The following is a 25713-nucleotide window of genomic DNA, read 5'->3' as shown; positions in this document are numbered from 1 at the left end:
GCAGTATCCTAGTAAGGAGTTGTACTACCTTTGGTAATCAATACTCCAGTAGGAGTTGAACTAACTTTGGTAATCAATACTCCAGTAGGAGTTGTACTACTTTGGTAATCATACTCCAGTAGGAGTTTACTCCTTTGGTAATCAATACTCCGGTAGGAGTTGTACTACCTTTGGTAATCAATACTCCAGTAGGAGTTGTACTACTTTTGTAATCAATACTCTCAGTAGAGTTGTACTACCTTTGGTAATAAATACTCCAGTAGAGTTGTACTACTTTGTAATCATACTCCAGTAGGAGTTGTACTACCTTTGGTATCAATACTCCGGTAGGAGTTGTACTACCTTTGGTAATCAATACTCCGGTAGGAGTTGTACTACTTTGGTAATCAATACTCCAGTAGTAGTTGTACTACTTTGGTAACAATACTCCAGTAGGAGTTGTACTACCTTTGGTAATCAGTACTCTAGTAGGAGTTGTACTACTTTGGTAATCATACTAGTAGGGTTGTACTACCTTTGGTAATCAATACTCAGTAGGAGTTGTACTACCTTTGGTAATCAATACTCCAGTAGGAGTTGTACTACCTTTGGTAATCAATACTCCAGTAGGAGTTGTACTACTTTGGTAATCAATACTCCAGTAGGTTGTACTATTTGTATCAATATCAGTAGGATTGTACTACTTTTGGTAATCAATACTCCAGTAGGAGTTGTACTACCTTTGGTAATCAATACTCCAGTAGGAGTTGTGCTACTTTGGTAATCAATACTCTAGTAGGAGTTGTACTACTTGGTAATCAGTACTCTAGTAGGAGTTGTCCTATTTGTGTAATCAATACTCTAGTGGGAGTTGTCCTACTTTTGGTAATCAATACTCAAATCAAATCAAGTTTGTCACGTGCGCCGAATACAACAGGTGTAGACCTTAGAGTGAAATGCTTACTTACAGGCTCTAACAATAGTGCGAAAAAGGTGTGTGGTTAAGTAAAGAAATAAAACAACAGTAAAAAGACATTTGAAAAAAGAGTAGCAAGGCTATATACAGACACCGGTTAGTCAGGCTTATTGAGGTAGTATGTACATGTAGATATGGTAAAGTGATTATGCATATATGATGAACAGAGAGTAGCAGTAGCGTAAAAAGAGGGGTTGGCGGTGGTGGGACACAATGCAAGCTGCCGGTTAGCCAATGTGCGGGAACACTGGTTGGTCGGGCCAATTGAGGTAGTATGTACATGAATGTATGGTTAAAGTGACTATGCATATAAGATCACAGAGAGTAGCAGCAGCGTAAAATAGGGGTTGGGGGGCACACAATGCAGATAGTTTGGGTAGCCATTTGATTACCTGTTCAGGAGTCTTATGGCTTGGGGTAAAAACTGTTGAGAAGCCTTTTTGTCCTAGACTTGGCACTCCGGTATCGCTTGCCATGCGGTAGTAGAGAGAACAGTCTATGACTGGGGTGGCTGGAATCTTTGACAATTTTTAGGGCCTTCCTCTGACACCGCCTGGTGTAGAGTTCTGGATGGCAGGCATCTTAGCCCAGTGATGTACTGGGCCATCCGCACTACCTTCGAAGTGCCTTGTGGTCGAGGCCGAGGAGTTGCCGTACCAGGAGTGATGCAACCAGTCAGGATGCTCTCGATGTTGCAGCTGTAGAACTTTTTGAGGATCTCAGGATCCATGCCAAATATCTTAGTAGGAGTTGTACTAGCTTTGGTAATCAATACTCTAATACGCTTTTCAACTAAGGTGCCAATAGSACGGCAGCGTAGCCTAGTGGTTAGAGCGTTGGACTAGTATCCGAAAGGTTGCAAGATCAAACCCCCAAGCTGACAAGGTACACATCTGTCGTTCTGCCCCCTAGTTAAATAAAGGTAAAAAAAAATAAAATAGATGAGCAAACTGAAAAAGAGAAGTGGGGTGTTTCTTTCTGTCTCTTCTGTCTGAATTGACTGAATTGTAATGACCCTGACCCTGGCCTCAACCCTGGCCTCAACATACCCAGCCAGCTTCTTACAGGTGCTGAATCTTTGGTAGTGTGAGTGAAAATCAATGAWGTCTTAGTAGAGTGTGAGTTGTTGTACTGGAATCTGTTTGATATCAAAGAGACATTACAGGCAGCAAAATCCTTCCAGTTCGTGTAGTTATTCCCTCCGTGTGACCCACACACACACACACACACTGTATAACACACTGTATAAATGGTTGTTTGAATATATCACCGTCCCACTGCAGGCTTTCTCTATTTCACATGCATGTTTTATGCTCCATTGCCCAGGCCAGCCGGCTATCGTGTGGATGCATTATTCAACACAGCATATTACTGAGAGTGGTGGGTGTGCTCTAGGTCAGCATTCAGTAGAACCAACATCTGCAGAGCCTCCTCTCTTTTGTTCTGTTCTGTTCGCTCCATCCTCTTTGGCAATGACAAGGAGTGGATTGTCAGCTAATGAGACTGGTACTCAGGCTAGCAACACTCCAGCACATGATTAATATTCACCCTGAGGTTCTGAAGTGCTGAACCTTCCTGCTCTCTCTTTAATCTAGAATGAATGAATGGCCAGGAGCCTCGAGGTACGGAGGGAGGCTAGGAGGCTAGGTTGTGTCCCAAATGGCACCGTATTCCCTTTTTATATTGCACTACCTTTGACCAGGGATTAGGGAAGAAGTGCAATGTAAAGGAAGTAGGGTGCCATTTGGGACACGAGGAGAAGGTTGCAGCTCAGCTCTCCTCAGCTCTTTCAGAGGCATATTTCACATGTAATTGGCTCTGTGAGGAGGACACCTGAGAGGCAGACCTAAGGTTGTGAGAGAGGCTCATTTTACCATTTATATTATATAGACACCCTTCTTCCTGCTTCTCCTTCTTCCTGCTTCTCCTTCTTTTTGCTTCGGACTAAAGTTTTAATTTCCCAAGGTGCACGACGGTAGTTTACTTTACTCTCCATAAATCCTATTAACCCACCAGGTCCTGGGCTCAGAGAATGGAGATGGAAGTGTGTGTGAGAGCGTGTGCGTTTTGTCCGTGGCTTAGGCTCAGCCAGGCCCTCTAGTGAGACTGTTTGCTGCGTTTAGAGATTGGACTGTCAAAGCGGAGATGGAAGACTGTAATGTGTTTGGTAACAGAGCTGTTTCCCACCTGTTTCATTATAGTCTCCATATCAGAATCCCCTTCATATGATAACTTCCTCCACTGCCAAATAACACTTCTGCTCTGTCTCCCCTGACAGGCTAGTGAATGATCTGCTGAATGGAAATCCTCTTGTATCTCATTATAGTCTGTCAAGCTACTTTCTAATAGCACAATCCTGTTTAATGTTAGTGTGAACCACAGGAGGTCATGATAAGCACTGGCTAGAGACTAAAATGATTAATGTTGGCCATTTGTAAGGAATATAAAGATAAATGCGTACATTACAAATAATCATGCAGCACGTCAGTGAATCCACTATATTCAATTGTTGCAAATGCTGGAGAAAACAAATTCTGCCGAGACGCGCTTTTAAATGGATAGTCAATGTCCCAATGACTGGAAGTCTATGGGAACAGCTAGCATGTCATTGCGCTAACGCTAGTAGCAATGAACCCACTACCCTTGCCACCACTGCTGAACAAAACAAATCCTAGGGGAAACACTGCACATGCTTTGCTTAATGATCTTTTAAGTCTACTAATAGTAATATAATCCGGTGGTCATTAGAGGAGGAACTTGGTTGCCTCTCGTTCTGTCAACTGAACTGCCGCTGAACCCTGAAACAGATCCTTTACGTTTTCCTGAGCAGCTCTCACCGACAACACTTGAATGTAATTGGTTTTTAGTTGCCTCAAATCAACTGTTTCTGCACAGGCTAATGGAATACGAAACACGGAATTTACATATTTGCAGAGAGCCAACTAAACAATCTATACTAAAAAAACGATGTTTATTTGCTTTACTAAAGTCATGAATTATTAACTTGTCTGTCTGTGCTTGCGGCACAACGGAGAAATTATTTTAATCAAACAGGATGTTTTTAATTGCAATGGAAATACTCTGGCATCTTGAAAATCAAGCTATAGACTTAACAATCCGTATTTATCCTTCCACATTATTCACACATCCCTGAATCCCATTCACATATTATTACTCACATACACACACAATTATATATTTGTAAGCTGTTTTCTGACTTTAATGAACAGATTGAGAAGGGATGACATTGGGGAAAGGTCAGTAGGCCAGATTGAACATCCTGTGTGCTGACACCATAGACGTGTGCCGTCGGCTGTGGCTTAGACCTCTGGACCAACCTAGGCCACACACACCCACATACTTGTACTCATATTTGTCTGTGTGTTCCATGTACATTTATACACCCTTGCAGCGCAGATATGTAATGCATCAGTTTCTCCTGGTCTGAGATTCACTCTGATGCATTGTTCTACCTCCTCAGAGTTCCAGTGGGTCCAGGGAGAAGTGTGTGAGGTCCAGCTGATGGTCTACAACCCCATGCCCTTTGAACTCCGTGTGGAGCACATGGTGAGTGAAGCATTACTTCTGGATGCTACAACCACGCAACGACTTAGTAAAAGTCCCTGAGAAGATGTTGTCATGGCCTCTCGGGGGGGGGGGGGGGGGTAAACTTTCCTCATCACATTACATTAGGGGCAAGCCATTCAACTGTAATAATGTCTTGTAGTTATCTTTGATGACCTCATTAAAATCTAGCTAAAAGCCCTGTTCTGACACTTTAATGCAGTCATGATGGTACGGGACTGGGCCAGAACAAACCGAGCCATCCTTCTCCCCTGACACTAAGCGCACTGGAACAATGTAGGATGTGTGAACCCATGTGGTGCTATTACGGTTTATAGTTCTCATGCTAGCTATCCTCACTGTCAGTGTAGAGTGCATCTCTAATAGGAAATACCCTTTCACTCTCCTCTCCATGTTAGTCAACTCTTAAAAAGGCCCATCACCATCAGAAAGGGAGACAAGTGTAACCATATTGCTTTAAGCTGCAATATGTCACTTTTTGGCCAACCCGACCATATTCACATAGAAATGTGTGTTATAGAGCTGTCATTATTATTGAAAGCAGATCTGTTTTATTTGCGCTATTTCAATGCTTCCCGTTCTTAATTTTTTTGTTTGTTGTTTCACCAGCTTCAAACAGCTGAAAATACAATATTTTTGCTTATGGAAAATATATGTCACAGCAATTTAGATGATAAAATGATTCTCTGCACTAAACTTGCTTGTTTTGTCACATAAACTGAAATTAAGCAAACTATTAGAATGTTAGCAACCAGGAAATGGCAGAGCGGTTTCTGCATAGTGCATCTTTTAAAAGCTGCTTAATGATCGCAGTCTTTTAAGTCCTTAGCAATTCCATCAACCTTTTTAAAGGACTTTACAGCTATACCACCCTCTTTTCCAGCGTAATCTATCACTCCATTGGTATTGTTTCTTATTATCTGTCTCTCTGTCACGGATGCTTGCACTCAGTCTCACACACTTGAATTGTCTTTCTTGATATCTGTGATGGTTCATGCTCTCTCAGGATCACACATTCGTTTGATTGTTGAATGGAACCTCTTCGCTACTCGTTGTTGGAAGTGTTTCTTTACGGATGCACTGATGTGGCACAGAGATGCACAACAACCATCGGACTCGGTCTGTACACGCACGTACGTACTGTAACTTCACGAGGCGCTGTGTGCCGTCTGCTGAAACTGATGCAGCCCTTAATTGGACACTCGAGCGCAAATAGCCATGGAATGGCATGTGTGTGTGTAATGTCTTGACTGTGCACAATGACAGGAGCCCCAGGGCCTGGCATGTCGGAGGTGTTGCTGTATGTACCTGGACGGGTCTGAGTAATTCTCAATCTCTGGCATGTCGGAGGTGTTGCTGTATGTACCTGGACGGGTCTGAGTAATTCTCAATCTCTGGCATGTCGGAGCAGAACTAATCATTTGTGTGTGTTTAAAACACGTGTTTTGAAGCGGCGGGAGAGTGGATGGTCAAACGGCGATCAGGAATGATTATTTTCTTTGCTGTTGAGGGGGTCCTAGAACTGTCACTTAGCCAGTGAAGAGACACACACACACACACATCATTAGCCACTGACTCACCACCTGCGGATGGATAGATGGACGTACAGAAGGAGACAGAGACCCCCTCCTGTTCTACTTCCATGGCAGCTGGTAGCTTTAGGTGGTACAGTACAGCTGTCATGCAAGGTGACTTGGCTTAAACACAAACTATGATGTTCATCATGACCTGACCTGAGTTCACACAGTATGTTTTCTTTTCAGTACTTTAGTTGCACATCATTGAGAATTCCTGGCACAATGGAACCAACGGAATATCAACTCTCCACCCAGGGCTTTTACTTGTGACTTATAGTTAAATGCAGTAAAGAGGAAGAATGGGTAGTGTACTGAAGATGCACATGTTAATAGCCAGAATATTGTTGTCTATTTCCTAAGGATAAAGCTAAGAACATGAACAGCTTCACAGTTAAGAATATTATAACAATATGGAAGACAATTAAATGTCTTCCACAAGACCCAATATCACTCCCTAAAAACACAACCTGATGGAACAATCCTTGGATAGCTTCAAAGAATTAACACATAAATTACTCTACATGGAAAACTAAAGATATAGAAACCGTGAATTATTCAGCAGAACAATACAATACAGCAAGAGTAAGTACTACAAGAAAAGGTACTTCAACCCTCCCTACCCGCCGAAATATAAAATGTATTAAAACAATGACAAATAATAAATACATTTGAAAAGTAATAATGACTAAATAAGACAAATGACAAGAGATACCAACGTATACACAAAGCAATAGAAACAGTACATTACAAAGAGACAATAGCTACATCAATCTACATCGATCTACATCGGTCTACCAATGGAAGTATTTACATATAGTCCAGGGAGGGTTGCCATATTTTCACAAAGTAGTTGATTGCTTTAAGAAATAAATTAAAAGGTCATCTCCATATGACTACACTTATTCATTTCAGAGAGCCATCTTGTAATTGGGAGAGGATAATCTGATTTCCATGGCAATGCAACACATTTTCTTGCAGGGTCAAGGGTGATGTCTGTACATTTGATGTTGAAGTTATTCCCCATTTTGTGAAGTTACCCAGAAGGCATATTTCAGGGTCAAGTGGGAAAGGGACCTCCATAATAAAGGCCAGAGTGTCACAAACATCATGCCAGAAGGCTTGTCATTTAGTACACTGACAAGTATACTAGTCCCATTCAAGAATTTTAGAACCAGGAGCAGATATAGCCCTTGGTTCTCTCCAGACCTGACTGCCCTTAACCAACAAAAACATCCTGTGGTGTTCTGCATTATCATCGAACGTGATATGCAACTTTTCAGGGAAGTTAGAAACCAATATACACAGGCAGTTAGAAAAGCCAAGGCTAGCTTTTTCAAGCAGAAATTTGCTTCCTGCAACACAAACTCAAAAAAGTTCTGGGACACTGTAAAGTCCATGGAGAATAAGAACACCTCCTCCCAGCTGCCCACTGCACTGAGGATAGGAAACTCTGTCACCACTGATAAATCCACTATAATTGAGAATTACAATAAGCATTTTTCTACGTGACCATGCTTTCCACCTGGCTACCCCTACCCCGGTCAACAGCACTGCACCCCCCACAGCAACTCGCCCAAGCCTTCCCCATTTCTCCTTCTCCCAAATCCAGTCAGCTGATGTTCTGAAAGAGCTGCAAAATCTGGACCCCTACAAATCACCCGGGCTAGACAATCTGGACCCCTTTCTAAAATGATCTGCCGAAATTGTTGCAACCCCTATTACTAGCCTGTTCAACCTCTCTTTTGTATCGTCTGAGATTCCCAAAGATTGGAAAGCAGCTTCGGTCATCCCCCTCTTCAAAGGGGGGGACACTCTTGACCCAAACTGATACAGACCTATATCTATCCTACCCTGCCTTTCTTAGGTCTTTGAAAGCCAAGTCAACAAACAGATCACCGACCATTTAGAATCCCACCGTACCTTCTCCGCTATGCAATCTGGTTTCAGAGCTGGTCATGGGTGCACCTCAGCCACGCTCAAGGTCCTAAATGATATCTTAACCACCATTGATAAGAAACAATACTGTGCAGCCATATTCATTGACCTGGCCAAGGCTTTCGACTCTGTCAATCACCACATCCTCATCGCCAGACTCGATAGCCTTGGTTTCTAAAATGATTGCCTCGCCTGGTTCAACAACTACTTCTCTGATAGAGTTCTGTGTGTCAAATCGGAGGGTCTGTTGTCCGGGCCTCCATCAGTCTCTATGGGAGTGCCACGGTTCAATTCTTGGGCCGACTCTCTTCTCTGTATACATCAATGATGTCGCTCTTGCTGCTGGTGATTCTCTGATCCACGTCTACGCAGACGACACCATTCTGTATACTTCTGGCCCTTCTTTGGACACTGTGTTAACAACCCTCCAGACGAGCTTCAATGCCATACAACTCTCCTTCCGTGGCCTCCAATTGCTCTTAAATACAAGTAAAACTAAATGCATGCTCTTCAACCGATCGCTTCCTGCAGCTGCCCGCCCGTCCAGCATCACTACTCTGGACGGTTCTGACTTAGAATATGTGGACAACTACAAATACCTAGGTGTCTGGTTAGACTGTAAACTCTCCTTCCAGACTCACATCAAACATCTCCAATCCAAAGTTAAATCTAGAATCAGCTTCCTATTTCGCAACAAAGCATCCTTCACTATTGCTGCCAAACATATCATCGGTAAAATGACCATCCTACCGATCCTCGACTTCGGCGATGTCATTTACAAAATAGCCTCCAACACTCTACTCAATAAATTGGATGCAGTCTATCACAGTGCCATCCGTTTTGTCACCAAAGCCCCATATACTACCCACCACTGCGACCTGTACGCTCTCGTTGGCTGGCCCTAGCTTCATACTCGTCGCCAAACCCACTGGCTCCAGGTCATCTACAAGACCCTGTTAGGTAAAGTCCCCCCTTATCTCAGCTCACTGGTCACCATAGCATCCACCTGTAGCACACGCTCCAGCAGGTGTATCTCTCTGGTCACCCCCAAAGCCAATTCCTCCTTTGGCCGCCTCTCCTTCCAGTTCTCTGCTGCCAATGACTGGAACAAACTACCAAAATCTCTGAAACTGGAAACACTTATCTCCCTCACTAGCTTTAAACACCAGCTGTCAGAGCAGCTCACAGATTACTACACCTGTACATAGCCCTCTTCCCCTACTGTATTTATTTATTTTGCTCCTTTGCACCCCATTATTTCTATTTCTACTTTGCACATTCTTCCACTGCAAGTCTACCATTCCAGTGTTTTACTTGCTGTATTTGTATTTACACCTCATTGGCTCACATTGTATGTAGACTTATCGTTCTACTGTATTATTGACTATATGTTTGTTTTACTCCATGTGTAACTCTGTGTTGTAGTATGTGTCAAACTGCTTTGCTTTATCTTGGCCAGGTCGCAATTGTAAATGAGAACTTGTTCTCAACTTGCCTACCTGGTTAAATAAAGGTGAAATAAAAATAAATAAATGAAAAGTAGAATGCAGAAAATTCATAAAAGTGCCTTCTGTTGTTTCACATCGAAAACCCATTTCTGAAATTTCAGGGTGATATCTATGTAACCTCTGAGGTGTCAGAGTAGGTGGAGGAAGTTGTGATGTAGAAGTCTGTATCTAGAGTTGATGGTTGCTGACACACTATCTTGGCATAGGTCCGACCATAGACTCTCATCAATTGTGATATTCAAATTAGGTTCCCGTCGCTCTGTTGACTTATGTACATCTGGTTTTGGGCGTTGTTGCATTAGCAATGAGTACACTGTGGATATAAATCTATATGAGTCATGGTTATCATGGAGTAGCTGTTCAATACTTGGAGATATGACTTGTCGAAATCTATCAAGAGTGTTTCTGAGAAGGTTTCTTCACTGTAAATAAGAAAATAACAGATTATTGCATAATTGCTATTTGTCACAAGTACCCCATCTATATAACCATGTTCTACATGCCTTATCCCCTTCTCATGCCAATGTTCAACATTTTTGTCAGGAGTCTGTTTTGCAACAGGGGTGTTTTAGGTGTCTTGTTTCAGACCAAATAACTTACGAATTTCATACCAAGATCTTACTAAATTGATGGTATAGGGATTGCTCGTTTTTGTTGATATAGTCTTGGGGTTCCACTTGTATGTAATATTACACCCAACCTCTTCATTAAGAGCAAACATTTCCATCTGATTCCAAGAAGGGGCTGGTTCAGTTTCAATTAAGATTGAAATTAATCTAATTTGCGCTACCCAGTAATACATCTTGAAATTTGGTAGGCGGAGACCTAGACCGTAATCCCTTGGAGTTTTACGGTTCAATGCATTATGGTCTTGTTAAGGAACTTAAAGAAACTCTCAGGTAGGGATATGTGTTAAGATTGAAATGGGTACATCATCTTAGGCAGAACGTTCATCTTAAATACAGCTAGTTCTCCCAAATAATGTAAGAGGCAGATTTATCCATCTATTCAAGTCATCCACCCCCTTCTGAACCAAGACGGAGCAGTTAAAGCTTGTACAAATTTCTTAAGTCATTATCAACTGTGATTCCTAGATATTTGAACCGCTGTGGCGACTGTCTGAAGGGACCTGTTCGTTCACAGATGCTGTAGTCAAAGTGGAAGTATTTCACTTTTGTCCATGTTGACTTTGTAACCTGATATAGAGCTGTATGAACCCAAAAGCGTCTGTAGTTTTCAGAGGGATCCCGAGTCCGTAGGGAGTTGCAGCGACGAGACAAGACTTTAACTACTACCAATTCGATACCATGAAATTGGGGAGGGAAAAAAAGGGTGAAAATACAAAAAAAAATATATATATATAACTCTGGGTGAAAGCCATCGTCTCCTGGTGATTTGCCAGATTGTAGAGAGGAAATTGCCTTTTCTGTTTTTGTAATGGGGTGATCTAGTTTGTTTTGGTCTTCCTGTGTGAGGTGCGATAGTTCAGTAGTAGACAGAAATGTGTCCATTGCTGGTTCCATTCCATCAGAAGTGTATAACTTCAAATAGTATTGTTTAAAAGAATCGTTAATCTCTAATGGGTTGTGAGATACTTGACCGTTCTGTGTTTCAATACAGTTGATGGTTCTCAAATTCTCCTCAGCTTTTATCTGCCAGGCCAAGACTTTGTGTGTTTTCATAATATCTTTGCCTAGTTATAAGAATAGCCTTTTCAGTTTTGTAAGTACTTAGGGTATTTCAGTTTTTTTTATTCACCAATGAGTGGTATGTGTCTTTTTTGGTGATTTTTGGTGTTCTTTTTGAGACCTTTGGTTACTACGTGATTCTATGTGTTATTTCATAGTTTCGATGTCTTCACTAATATTCTACAATGTAGAAAATAGTAAAAATCAAGAAAAACCTTTGAATGAGTAGGTGTTCTAAAACTTTTGACCGGTAGTGTATACAGAGTACAAAACCTTTGGGAGAGGACGGACAGTTTGTTTCACAGAACATTTTTATTTGGACAAAATTCTGCCTCTTTCAAAAGAGTTGGGTTTAGGCGCCGTCCCTTGAACTCCATCCGGCATCCAAACAGAAAGTGTGAGGGGAGAATGATCTGAGATCATTATCTGAGATAGTTCTGCATAAATACTCAGTTTCCACAACTCTATGGGTTACCTGTGCTGATAGGAGAAAATAATCAATCTGGGTATGAAAGTTCTGCGGGCAGGAGTAGAATGAGTAATCCCTATCTTGGTGGGTGGGTCTCCATGTGTCTTTCAAATTTAAGTCTTTCATAAATGATAGATTGCGTTTGTCTGACTTAGTCAATGAGGTTGCTTTAGTTGAGGATCTATCCAGAATCGGATCCAGACTAATTAAAGTCGCCCCCAACTAAGAGTGTTACGTGAAATTCCGTAACCTTGAGGAATATATCTTGAATATAAATATGATAATCATAATTAGGTGCAAATACATTAAACAAAGGTCCAACATTCAGAATACATTCTGCCATGGGGCACTACATAATGTCCCAGTGGTTCAATAATTGTTTTTGTTACACAGAAGGGTAAATTCTTCTTAATCAACACAGCTACTCCTGGTCTCTTTGTGTTATATAAAGAGGCAAAGACCTGTCCTACTCATTCCCTCTAACGTTTTATGTTCTGCCCTGTTAGATGTGTTTCTTGTATAAACACAACGTCAGTCTTCAGCTTTTTCAAGTACATAAGCACTCGTTTTCGTTTAACAGGTCCGTTCAGTCCATTAACGTTTAATGATGTATGATTTACTATCTTAGCCATATTGTTCACTCGATACATAAATGCAAATGTCAGGAGTATGTCCAATAAGGGTGTTGGATATTCTATTGCCTATTTTCGGTGAGCCTGTAGTTAAACACATATTATAAAGCGAAGGTCTCTCTCAAAACACTGCTGTAATATAAAGTAAACAAAACAAACAATTCCCCTCCTCCCCCAAATGCTGTTCTTGAACACGCCAAGCACAAATCCCACCTGTAGTGGAGCTACAGCATCGCTATTCCTAAATTATATTTCTAACATGAAGGCAAACGTGAACCTGGAGCTCGAGCCCAGTAAATTAACAAAAATAGAGAATTCTTCACCCACCCTTATATGATGAAAGTCAAAAACAAAAACAGTAACGAGATTCCTGATCCCAACACACCTACCTTGACAGGAAGCTAAATATAAGACGTCATGGCTTAGCCATATGAAAAGGTCTAACAAATCTTATTGACGTTTTAAATAAGTTAAAATCAACGTCACTTTGGTAAAAACATAGTTTGTTTACATGGATATTTTGATCTTACCTCATTGATCTGTCAGTAAGCTATAGTATAATCCATCAAAGCAGTTCTACCGGAAATATGCAAGTAATAAGGCAGACTAGTGGGACACAGCCCAGTTAGCAGGGAAATGAACCCGTTCCGCTAGCCAATCAACCATGTCCTGAGCCGGTCGCCTGCAGTTCGTGGAGAAAAGTTGCGACTTCTTTGGGCGTTTTGAAGAATCTTCTCTGTCCGCCGTGGATGATTCTCATCGTTTCATGTTGAAGCAGCGCAAAGGGAATGTTCTTGGAGGTCAGTTATTTTTTTTCACCTGGTTGAATTCCTTCCTGCGTTTGACCCTCCCGGGACTCATGTCAGGAAAGAATTTAATCTCCTCCCGTTGTGTAGGATCACTCCTCCTTGAAATGTTTATCCACCGTTCTGAGAACTTTCTCTCTGTCCTGGTACCTTAGGAACTGAGCGAGGAAGGGTTGTTGGTTCTGATCAGGGGATGGTAACCTGTTTGGCTGCTCGATAACCAAGGGTTAAGCAAAATGTTCTTTGCCCAGTAGGGAGGGGATAATGGCAGCAGAGGGGTCTGTCCCCTCACAGCCCTCGCGGAGGCCGGTAATTGTAATGTTGCTTTGCCTACTGTCGTTTTCCAAATGGTCGACCTTATTCATCAGGCATTCGTTGTTTTTCCTCAGTTTCTGTAGTTCCATCCCCATTCCTTCTAGCTTGTCCTCAGCAGTGCTGATGCACTCTTCAATTTCTTCCATTTGTGATCCAAGCGTGTTGATAGTCGTTGTCAAACCTGAGATGGAGTTTTTGATTTCAGCCAACTGTGCTGAGATGAAATCGGCTGAGTTCAGCTGTTCCAAGTTAAATTGTGTTGCGAGGGAGTCATTGCCTTTCATCAGTTTGAGGATTTGAACTAGCCTAGCTTCTTCCTGAGGTGTCATGGTGCCATCTTGGGTTTCCGAGGAGGCCATGGTCAGAGGTTCTTTCTCCGTCATTTCTTGGTCTGTTTCGGGTGCTTCCCTTGCCTTTTTCTTTATCCCGTAGGCACATCACCACTCTTGGCTACTGTGTAGTAATAGGTATGGGTGAAGTTATCAAGTTTTAGGATACGTTTGTTTAAGATTCATCGGGAGCTCTCGGTCACGCTTCTTCCTAGCTTCGCTGCATCACGTGACCCCCAATAGGAAATACATATATTTCCAAGATAGAATAAAAAAGCAATTTTAGACTGACCAATGTAGTGGCGACAGCAGACTGGGATAGGGAGACATTGAATATGTCCGTCAACACTCCATGCGCAGACCAGCTTGCTGGAGTGTTTACGGACATATTCAATCTTCTCTATCCCAGTCTGCTTTCACCACTTGCTTCAATATTGTCCACCATTGCTCCTGTACCCAAGAAAGCAAAGGTAACTGAACTAAATGACTGTCGCCCCGTAGCACTCACATGAAGTGCTTTGAGAGATTAGTTAAGGATCATATCACCTCCACCTTACGTGACACCCTTCAATTTGCATACCGCCCCAATAGATCCACAGACGATGCAATCGCCATCGCACTGCTCACTGCCCTATCCCAATGACTACAGCTCAGCTTTCAACACCATTGTACCCTCCAAGCTCATCATTTAAGCTCGGGGCCCTGGCTCTGAACACCGCCCTGTGCAACTGTGTCCTGGACTTCCTGACGGGCTGCCACCAGGTGGTGAAGGTAGGAAACAACATCTCCACTACGCTGATCCTCACCCTTGTGGGGCCCCAGTGTTAAGTGCTCAGCCCCCTCCTGTAATCCCTGTTCACCCATGACTGCGTAGCCACGCACGCCTCCAACTCAATCCTCAAGTTTGCAGACAATACAACAGTAGTAGATCTGATTACCAACAATGATGAGACAGCCTACAGGGAGGAGGTGAGGGCCCTGGGAGAGTGGTGCCAGGAAAATAACCTCTCACTCAAAGTCAACAAAACAAAGGAGCTGATCGTGCATTTCAGGATACCGTATCACCGCCTGGTACGGCAACTACACCGCCCGCAATACGCAGGGCTCTCCAGAGTGTGGTGTGGGGGCACACTGCCTGCCCTCCAGGACACCTACATCACCCGATGTCACAAAGGCCAAAAATATCATCAAGTGCATCAACCACCTGAGCCACAGCCTGTTCACCCTGCTATCATTCAGAAAGTGAGGTCAGTACAGGTGCATCAAAGCTGGGACTGAGAGACTGAAAAACAGCTTCTATCTCAAGTCCATCAGACTGTTAAATAGCCATCAATAGCCTCCACCCAGTACCCTACCCTGAACTTAGTCACTGTCACTAGCCAGCTACCACCCGGTCACTCAACCTTGAACCTTAGAGGCTGCTGCCCTATGTACATAGACATGGAATCACTGGTCAATTTAATAATGGAACATAATGTTTTACTCATTTTACCGGTGTATATACTGTATTCCAGTGAATGCCACTCAGACATTGCTCATCCTAATATTTATAGATCTCTTAATTCCATTCTTTTACTTTTCGATTGTGTGTTGCTGGGATTGTTAGATACGACTGTACTGTTAGAGCTAGGAACACAAGCAGTTAGCTACAGTGGTTCTTCCTTTAAAAGTTGTGGCGTACTTCAGCACAGCTTACGGGGTGCCACAGAATTCTATGGCACGTTATTTAAGTGTCAGCCATTGTTGCCAGAATGACGCAATTTACCACMATCTGCCACCATCTACCACAAACGGTCGCGGCATAAGCTCAAAACTTTTAAAGGAAGAACCACTGTTCACCCACAATATGTGTATGCCACTGTACAAATACAATTTTAGTTGATTTTGATTAATCGATAAAAATATTTTTATTTATTWATTTCTAATACATGCAACTTAAAAGTTTCATATCAAGATATTTCGATTTCAAATATTTTGGACATCAGCTCAATCTTGACTGAACCCCATTTTTGTCAGAATAGGATTTTCATAAGAAAGGTAAGCTATACTAAACCTTGTAGAGAGCCTATCCAACTGACACTCTTAGAAAAAATACAAACTACTGGAGTGAATACTTAAAAATAACTCAAATTGGCACGAGATGGAGGGAATGCTGGAACATAACTAATGAAATTACAGTTAACAAAAATGTAMACTTAACCCAGTATAAACTAAGGTATAGACTTTATTACACGAGACAAAATGAACTAATTCTACAGCACAATGGCAGTCATGTCTTAAGTGTAAAACCAACAAGGACTCAATGATCCATGCCTTCTGGGAACTCTATAAAGTTATGGGCGGAGTTAGAAAATTGGCTGTCAGAAGCATTACAATGTACATTTTCAAGACATGGCACATGAGGTTGCAGTGAGATACCCGATAGGTTGGACGATACTTTTCTCGTCAATCATCCTGAAAAAACATATACTTAACTGTAAATCAACCAATCCTCCATTGTTAACACAATGGAAAGGTCAAATGCTTTGTATAAATGTTGAAAGTGTGTGGGGGACGGAGAGAAACAAAACCCACAGAGTGATACGGGGGGGTGTAAGGTGGGTCTGGTCTGGAGTGATGTGGATGTTTGTGTTTGTCTGTCTGTATGTTGTTGTTTGTATGTCTGTGTTGTATTGTAAAAAAAGGGAACCAACGGAATAGTCCCAAAAGTGCAAACCCCATCCATCTGTCACTCCAGGCAGGCTCAATCAGACTTAGTTTTTGAAAGAAATCGCATAGTATTTGAACCCATGCAGGCTGCTTCCTCACCCCATGCAGGGACCATGGAGAGATGGAGGAGATAGATGGAGGGAGAGGTCAATCCAACCACCTCATGTAAAGTTACTTTTGCCCGTCTGCTTCTCCCAACTTCCAACTCTTTCTGTCAACACCAACACACACACCAACACACACACACACACACACACACACACACACACACACACACACACACACACACACACACACACACACACACACACACACACAACACACACACACACACACACACACACCACACACACACACACACAAGGCACTTCCTGCCTCCCCGTCTGTCTCGCCTGCTACCAAGGTGACCTGGCTGGCAGTGGGCACCCTTCTCTCAGTCTCCACACGACTCCTGCAGTAGTACCAGCTCTGCTTTGTTCCATATCGATTTACAATTCAAGTGCTGCACTTACTGCCCCCTCTCATTTTCACAGCGGCTGCCAATGCCAACAGGTTTATACCCCATACCCCCCCTTCTCATAAACAAACCAATCTCACCTTGGATAGGCATGTAGGTGGTTATTTTCATGAGTGGGAAATTAAGTTGTTTGCAAACTTGTATAATAGATTTCCTAGATTATGAGTATAGCTTAAAGTTGTATCACTTGGTTGAATGTTACTGGTATACATCAGTGGTGGCTGGTGAGTTGAAAAATTGAGGAGGGTGGGAGACTCATGCAATAGGCACGGAACGCACGGAGACCACAAAGTGTGTTTCAAAAATCAACAAAGACTAATTATTTTAACCCAAAGCATTTAATAAAGACATTATTAACATGGCTGAGCTGGCTTTATGCATGTTTGCATCATGCAGGCCTATGCAACTGTGTATCTGCCAACACGATTATGTTGATTGATTCATTCCATGTAATCATTTTGGATTAAAACCTATAGGCAGTCTAGCCAGCCCAATTGTGAATATAATCTAAATTTGATCACATTTTCTCCTGACACACATGGACTAAATACATAACGTTACCAATTAGTTTACCCTGACCAGATGGACAGGGCACATAGGCTGTATGCATCTGCTCTTATTAGTAGCCTACAGATGATCAGACTGAGAAATAGTCTTGTTTTCGTCCCATACAGCATGTCAGATTTCTAATGTTTAGGTGTAGCCTAGACTGCTGCAACATTTGTCATGAGTTTTTACTTGTGTCTGTCCAGAGTGATTGTGTTACCATTTTTGATCAATAAATACCGGAAGAAAGTGCAAAGCCTACTTGAGCGCATGGAAAAAATGTGCTGCGTCAACCTCTCTAATCTAACTTTTAATGGCTGATGCAATGGAAGCTATCAAATCATTCGGAACTGTTTTCAACATCCCCGAAAAGATGTGAAGCATGTAAAGCATCGTAACGTGCAATTACAGGCAGCTTGATGATAGGCTCGCTGTTAAGCTATACATTTGATAACAGTTGGTATTGAATGCCCTCACCTTTCATCCTTCTTTATGAAACTGATTTCAGGCAGAGGTCGACCCTCGCTTTTAATTTACCCCAGAGAATGAAAGGGGTTCTTCAACAAAAACTCTGATATTTTCRGCAGCGTTGGCCATTCGGGCAAAGAACTGCACACTCGCGCTGGTAGCTAGCTTGCTATTGTTAGTGCAATTTATTTACATTTGCCTTGCTAACTGGACACAAAAATAAAGCMATTTATAATATACCACCTCCATCTCCTGTAATTTATAAAAACAAGTTTGAATTGAATAATGTCCCAAAAATGCTTAACCATCACTCTTCACTCTTAATCGCTATCCAACCATGTCAATAAGCTTCTCAACACATAGAACCCCCATAATGCTCTGTGGCACAATCCCCAAATCAAATTTATTTATATAGCCCTTCTTACATCAGCTGATATCTCAAAGTGCTGTACAGAAACCCAGCCTAAAACCCCAAACAGCAAGCAATGCAGGTGTAGAANTATAGCCCTTCTTACATCAGCTGATATCTCAAAGTGCTGTACAGAAACCCAGCCTAAAACCCCAAACAGCAAGCAATGCAGGTGTAGAAGCAATACAACTCAATAGGTTCATTCTCTGATCCTAATTCTATGATTGGATGGACAACATGTCATATCATACTGCAAAAGCTTTGATTGGTTGGAGGACGTCCTCCAGAAATTATATGGAAGGGGGTGAGTCCTACAAGCCTCCTAGGTTTTGTATTGAAGTCAATGTAGCCAGAGGACGACGGAAGCCAGCTRTCCTCCGGCTACACCATGGTGCTAGCCCAGASAGTGCTGTTGAAGTTACTGGAGACCTTCATTGCGAACAGTGTATTTTAACCAAGGAGAACATTACTTGCCCCAATGCATAGTGCCAACTGTAAAGTTTGGTGGAGCAGGAATAATGGTCTGGGGATGTTTTTCATGGGGCTCCTTAGTTCCAGTGAAGGGTAATCTTAACACTACAGCATACAATGATATTCCAGATGATGTTGTGCTTCCAACTTCGTGGCAACAGTTTGGGGAAGGCCCTCTGCTGTTTCAACATGACAATGCCCTTGTGCACAAAGCGAGGTCCATACAGAAATGGTTTGTCAAGATCGGTGTGAAAGAACTTGACTGGCATGCACAGAGTCATGACCTCAACCCCATCGGACACCTTTGGGATGAATTGGAACGCCGACTGCGAGCCAAACCTAATCGCCTAACATCAGTGCCCGACCTCACTAATGCTCTTATGGCTGAATGGAAGGAATTCCCCGCAGCAATGTTCCAACATCTATCGGAAAGCCTTCCCACAACACATTAAGAACACCTGCACTTTCCATGACAGACTGATCAAGTGAAATCAGGTGAAAGCTATGCTCTCTTATTGATGTCACTTGTTAAATCCACTTTAAATCAATGTAGATGAAAGGGAGGAGACCGGTTAAAGAATGATTTTTAATCCTTGAGACGATTGAGACATGGATTGTGTATATCTGCCATTCAGAGGGTGAATGGGCAAGACAACATATTTAAGTGCCTTTGAACGGGGTATGGTTGTAGGTGCCAGGCCCGTTGGATTGTGACAAGGAACTGAAACGCTGCAGGGTTTTTCAGCCTCATCAGTTTTCTGTGTGTATCAAGAATGGTCCACCACCCAAAGGTCATCCAGCCAAGACACATGCACATTTGTGGCCTGCTGGAGGTCATTTTGCAGGGCTCTGGCAGTGCTCCTCCTTGCACAAAGGCGGAGGTAGCGGTCCTGATGCTGATTGCCCATACTACGGCCGCCTCCACGGTCTCTGAGTACTGCCTTCTCCTTAGCGCCTCCACCTGACACTACGTTACAACACAGCAAAACCTTCTTGCCACACTCCATATCCACCACTGAACGCACTACCTAAGGCCACTGTTGGTTGTAGACCATTCATCTACCACTAGATGGATAGCACCGCCAGCATTCAAAATGACCAAAACATCCAGCCAGAACAAGAACTGAGAATGGTCTTGTCACCACCCTCAATCAACGCCTTTATGGTGTTCTTAATTGGCCTATAATTTCCACTTTGCTATTCCAGTTGCACAACAGCAGTAATAAATTTATTGGCAATCATTGCTTCCTAAGTGGACAGTTTATTCACATAAGTTATGCTGAGTCAGTGAGTAAGTTCCCTTTAGTTTTTTGAGCATTATAACACACCACACACACACACACATGAAGCGTTACATACACCTTAACAAATACATTTAAACTCAGCTTTTTCACCATCCTACATTAATCCTATAAAATTCCCTCCTTAGTCATAGATCCACCAACTTTATTTTAAAAATAGTGTCAATAATAGTAAGAATATTATTTTACTCCATTCTTCATCCACATTACCCTCATGTTCAGAAGACTATCACTCAATTATATTGTTAGCATGCCTTTACATGTTTAACTTGGCAAATGTTTGGGCTAGCCTCCACAACTTCCAGGAAAAGTGTGAATTTCCCATCTCCTGACAGCGGTGTAACTGATCAGTTTGTAGGCCCCTGCTCACACACACTTTTCAGTTCGCCACAAATTTCATAGGATTGATGTCAGGCTTTTGATCCATCCAAACCTTATCTTGTTGCCCTTAAAACCATGCCACAACTTTGAATATGCTGGTCATGTCCATTCTGGAAACCCATTTCGACCAACCTGAACTCCTGACTAATCTTGATGTTGCTCAATAATCCACAGAATTCCTCCCTCATATGCCATCTCTTTCGGAACACACATCCCTCCTGCAGCAAAGCACCCCTACAACATATGCTCCACCCCCGGCATCACGTTGGGATGTTCTTCGTTGCAGCCTCCCCATTTCTCCAACATAATATTCATTATGCCCAAAACAGTTCTATTTGTTCATCAACCAGGAGATGGACATTCTCCAAAAACGTACAATCTTTGTCCCCATGTTGCATTTGCAAACCGTACTTTGTTTTTATGAGGTGCCTTTCGGAGCATGGCTCTCCTATCCTGAGTGCCTTTCAGGTTATTTGATAATAGGACTCGTTTGTACCTGTGGAAGAGATACTTGTACCTGTTCCTTCCACATACTTCACAAAGGTCGCTTTGCTGTTTGTTCTGTGGAGTCACTTCTCCCAAAAGTACTATCATCTCTAGGAAGACAGGAACGCGTCTGCCTCCTGACGGTTGGTGACGGCTCATAATGGCGCCAGGTGATTATACTTGGCTTACTATGTGTTTGACAGATTGAACTTGAGTACGTTCTAGGCATTTGAAAATTGTCCCAAGAGGTGAACCAGACTTGTGGAGGTGCTACAATTTTTCTAAGTCTTGGCTGATTTCTTTGTATTTTCACATGATGTCAAGCAAACAGACACTGAGTTCGAAGGTAGGCCTTGAAATACTCACAGTACACCTCCAATTGACTCAAATTATGAATTATCTATATAGCTTCTAAAACCATAATTTCAGGAATTTTCCAAGCCTTAAAGGCCGAGTCAACTTAGTGTATGTAATTCTGACCCACTGGAATGTTATACAATGAATTATAAGTGATAATCTGTCAGTAAAGAATTATTGAAAAAATGTCTTGTCATGCACAAAGTAGATGTCACAACAGACTTGCCAAAACTATAGTTTGTTAACAAGAAATTTGTGAAGTGGTTGAAAAACAGGTTTTAATGACTCCAACCTAAGTGTATGTAAACTTCTGACTTCAACTGATATATATATATATATATATATATATATATATAAAAATGTTATACTTGTGAAGTACTGTATTTCATTTGAACTTTAGTGTTCAAGGATGGAAGACTCTAACAATTAAGACCGATGTAGATAATTTAGTGCGCAAAATGAGAAACTATAATTAATCATCCATATTTGGGAGGCTGCTGCTGCCAATGTCTTCACTGTCTTCACTGTCTGGCTATGGAGTGGGGTCTCTAGTCTAGACAAACATTCTGAAGGAAAGKTTACTGTAAGTGATTATGATGTGACTTTGTCCCCCTCAGACATGGCTCATTGGTGTCTGTCTGTTAATATTGTTTACTAGATTCGTTTTTTTTACTCTGCATTTGATGAATCAATATAGTGCTGGTTTCATCTCATTCCAGTGTTAATCACTGCATCATCGTAATGGCAAAGGAAATGAAACTATTGGAAATAATCTATCCATCCGTCCATCTCCACATCGTTAGCAATAGCGAGCCGGGGCTAATTAACCTTTTCAAGGATGGATGCAAATGAGTTATTTCCAATAGGTTAACTTTAATTTTTCTTATCCAGTACAGGGGTGTAATCTTTATTCTCTCTGTAAAGTAGCAAGAGGAATGCCTTTATAAATGACTATCACGSCACCACAGAGGCTCTTTGTGACTGTAGACACACAACCTCCCCAGTGAAGTAGCGTCTGCAACTTGATAAAAGGGATTGATGGTGTCTTTCATGACGTTGGKGAGCCAGCCTAATGACTAGAGACTAGATGTGATGTGCATTTGACCACCAGTTTGTGTAAATCGAGTATAAAGCACGTCTCCATATCCACTGGCCAAGGTTCTTGGTTTTATATAGGACATCATGAATGACAGATTACACACATTCAAAGTCACGCCGTTGTCTGGGTTGAGAACCCAAGTCAGCGTATTCAGATCCTTGACTTATTTCCTTTCTCTCATTGTAGACTTTGAAGTCTGGCAATGGTAGAATACTACAGTTTAAGTGATAGTTGTTAAGCTAGCATATTCCTCTGTCGGAGATAGTCGACTCGAACCTCCGCAACTCTACCTTCTCTGTGACTGTGTAGGACTCCTTTCCAATCTCCACTCCTCTCCTCTTCCGGCAGAGCAGAGAGCCTTCCTTTTACACTGTTTCCTTGTGTGTGTGTGTAGTTTCCTCTTCTCCCTCTCATACAGTGAGAACTATCAGTTTTCTCTGTGGGAGATGGCGGTGCCAGCTGGGGCGGATCTCATCTCCAGGATATCGGGGCAAGGTTAGGGTGAGGGATTTCTGGAGACACTGGGAGCTCTTCCCACCCTACCTCCCACCATGGCACTGTGGTACCGGGACCTGAGACAACCTCCCTCCCGCCACGGCACTGTGGTACATCGGAACTAGACAACCTCCCTCCGCCACGGCACTGTGGTACCGGACCTGAGACCACCTCCCTCCCGCCACGGCACTGTGGTACCGGGACCTGGAGACAACCTCCCTCCGCCACGGCACTGTGGTACCGGGACCTGAGAACAACCTCCCCCCCGCCACGGCACTGTGGGTACCGGGAACCTGAGACCACCTCCCTCCGCCACGGCACTGTGGTACCGGACCTGAGACAACCTCCCTCCCCGCCAGGGCACTGTGGTACCGGGACCTGAGACCACCTCCCTCCCGCCACGGCACTGTTTGGTACCGGGACCCCTGGGACAACCTCCCTCCCGCCACGGCACTGTGGTACCGGGACCTGAGACCACCTCCCTCCCCCCACGGCACTTGTGGTACCGGGACCTGAGACAACCTACTCCCGCCACGGCACTGTGGTAACGGGACCTGAGACAACCTCCCTCCCGCCAGATCACTGTGGTACCGGACCTGAGACAACCTCCCTCCGCCACGGCCACTGTGGTAAACGGGACCTGAGACCAACCTCCTCCGCACAGATCACTGTGTACCGGGACCTGAGACAACTCCCTCCCACCAGATCACTGTGGTACCGGGACCTGAGACAACTCCCTCCCCACCAGATCACTGTGGTACCGGGACCTGAGACAACCTCCCTCCCACCAGATCACTGTGGTACCACGGGACCTGAGACAACCTCCCTCCCGCCACGCACTGGTGGTACCGGACCTGAGACAACCTCCCTCCCGCCAGATCACTGTGGTACCGGGACCTGAGACCACCTCCCTCCCACCAGATCACTGTGGTACCGGACCTGAGACAACCTCCCTCCCACCAGATCACTGTGGTACCGGGACCTGAGACAACCTCCCTCCCACCAGATACTGTGGTACCTGGGACCTGAGACAACCTCCCTCCCGCCAGATCACTGTGGTACCGGGACCTGAGACCACCTCCCTCCCACCAGATCACTGGGAGGCTTGGTTTCAATAATCCAAAGTTTTTTCCTCTCCTGTCCTTTAACAGTGTTTCCCAACTCCGGTCCTCCAGAACCCCCCACAGTACACATTTTTGTTGTAGCCCTAGACATTCAACTTGTCAAGGGCTTGATGATTAGTTGACAAGTAGAATCAGGTGCTACAATGAAATGTGTGCTATTGTGGGTACTGGAGAACAGGTGTTGGGAAACACTGCTTTAGGATATCAGGGTGAGATTAAGTCACGGTGATTGAATCCAGGGCACACTGGAAACGACTGTGTGGCTGGGTTTCAATACTCTAAAGTTGCTTCCTCTCCTTCTCTACTTTCCTTCATCTGAATTTCTGATGGGAACATTGCAGGGAACAGTGTAAACTACTGCCGCCCACCACAGCACTGGGACACTTGTGGGCTTTCTCTCTCATCATGTCACATTAGAACAGTGGAATCTGATTCATTAGATCCACTTGATTTAGTTAAAAAGCAAAGTTAACTTTTATCAAGTCAGTCGTGACTGTGTGACTTTGACAGGTGTCTGTGCGCTACAATAATATCACCATTTTAGTTCAGAGAGACTTAGATTTCCTGCTGTCCCCATTGAACCGTTGCCGCATGCTCAAAGTCTCCGTTTTTGTTTAATTAATAGGGCCACATTTTGAAGTAGAACCCGTCTTTTGACACTTTCATAACATAGCATCAAGTCATTTTAATGAAGCTCCACTGATAACATGAATTTTAATGAACTGCGTTGTATCGCATCAAGCTAAATCATTTATGCACTGTTGAGTGCAGTCACGATTAGTTTTGTTATGAATTATGCCCAACAGTAACCTGATTTGAAACGTAATTCCTCTGACTGATCTGTTGTTCTCTGTCCTGTCCAGGGTTTGCTGACATCGGGCGTTGAGTTTGAGGCCCTGCCTGCTGCCCTGTCCCTGCCTGCTGAGTCCGGGCTCTACCCAGTCACCCTGGTGGGGGTCCCACGCACCGCAGGCAACATCACCGTCAACGGTGAGTCCAGCACAACTTTACCCTTCCCATGTGTGACGCTCTGTAAAAAATGAACACTCCTTACACAGGAAAGGTCGTCATTGAAATGGAAATAGCTTCCTACCTGACAATGTACTTTCACGAAATACGAAGGTAACCTGCTAATTTAATCCAAATAATGGTTATTATCAATCATTTTGGGTCAAATCGTGCAGATTTTTCACTAAAATGTAAAAACATTGCGATGTGTGCCATGACGACAGGCAGACGACAGGCAGACAGACGACAGAGCGTTTTCCCCATATTCTCTGAGGATAAGCGRCATGTCAGTTAATCGCATCTCTGTTAACCTCAGCAGCGTGGGACGAGGATAGCTTTAAATAGTATGATCTACATAGTCATTTAGTTTTCATTTTACACCACATTTTACACTAATGTTGTCGCCATGGTTAAGACAAGTGGCTTGGTTATCTTTCTCCAGAAGATGGGCGGTTAATAGAGGTATGTGTGTGTGTGGGGGGGTTAATAGAGGTGGGTGTGGCCATGGTTAAGACAAGTGGCTTGGTTATCTTTCTCCAGAAG

General features: G+C 43.2%; 1 protein-coding gene across 1 annotated transcript in view; it reads left to right on the top strand.

The window, feature by feature from the left end:
- Nucleotides 1-25713, top strand: part of LOC111955963 (trafficking protein particle complex subunit 9-like) — a 211846-nt gene that overhangs the window by 44403 nt on the left and 141730 nt on the right. The window contains 2 exon segments of the mRNA XM_023976355.2: nt 4437-4522; nt 25026-25152. Of these exon segments, the coding sequence (XP_023832123.1) occupies nt 4437-4522; nt 25026-25152 (213 nt within the window).

This window comes from Salvelinus sp. IW2-2015, linkage group LG31 (assembly GCF_002910315.2).
Source record: "Salvelinus sp. IW2-2015 linkage group LG31, ASM291031v2, whole genome shotgun sequence".
NCBI lineage: Eukaryota > Metazoa > Chordata > Actinopteri > Salmoniformes > Salmonidae > Salvelinus > Salvelinus sp. IW2-2015.
This window is presented reverse-complemented; position numbering and strand designations above follow the sequence as displayed.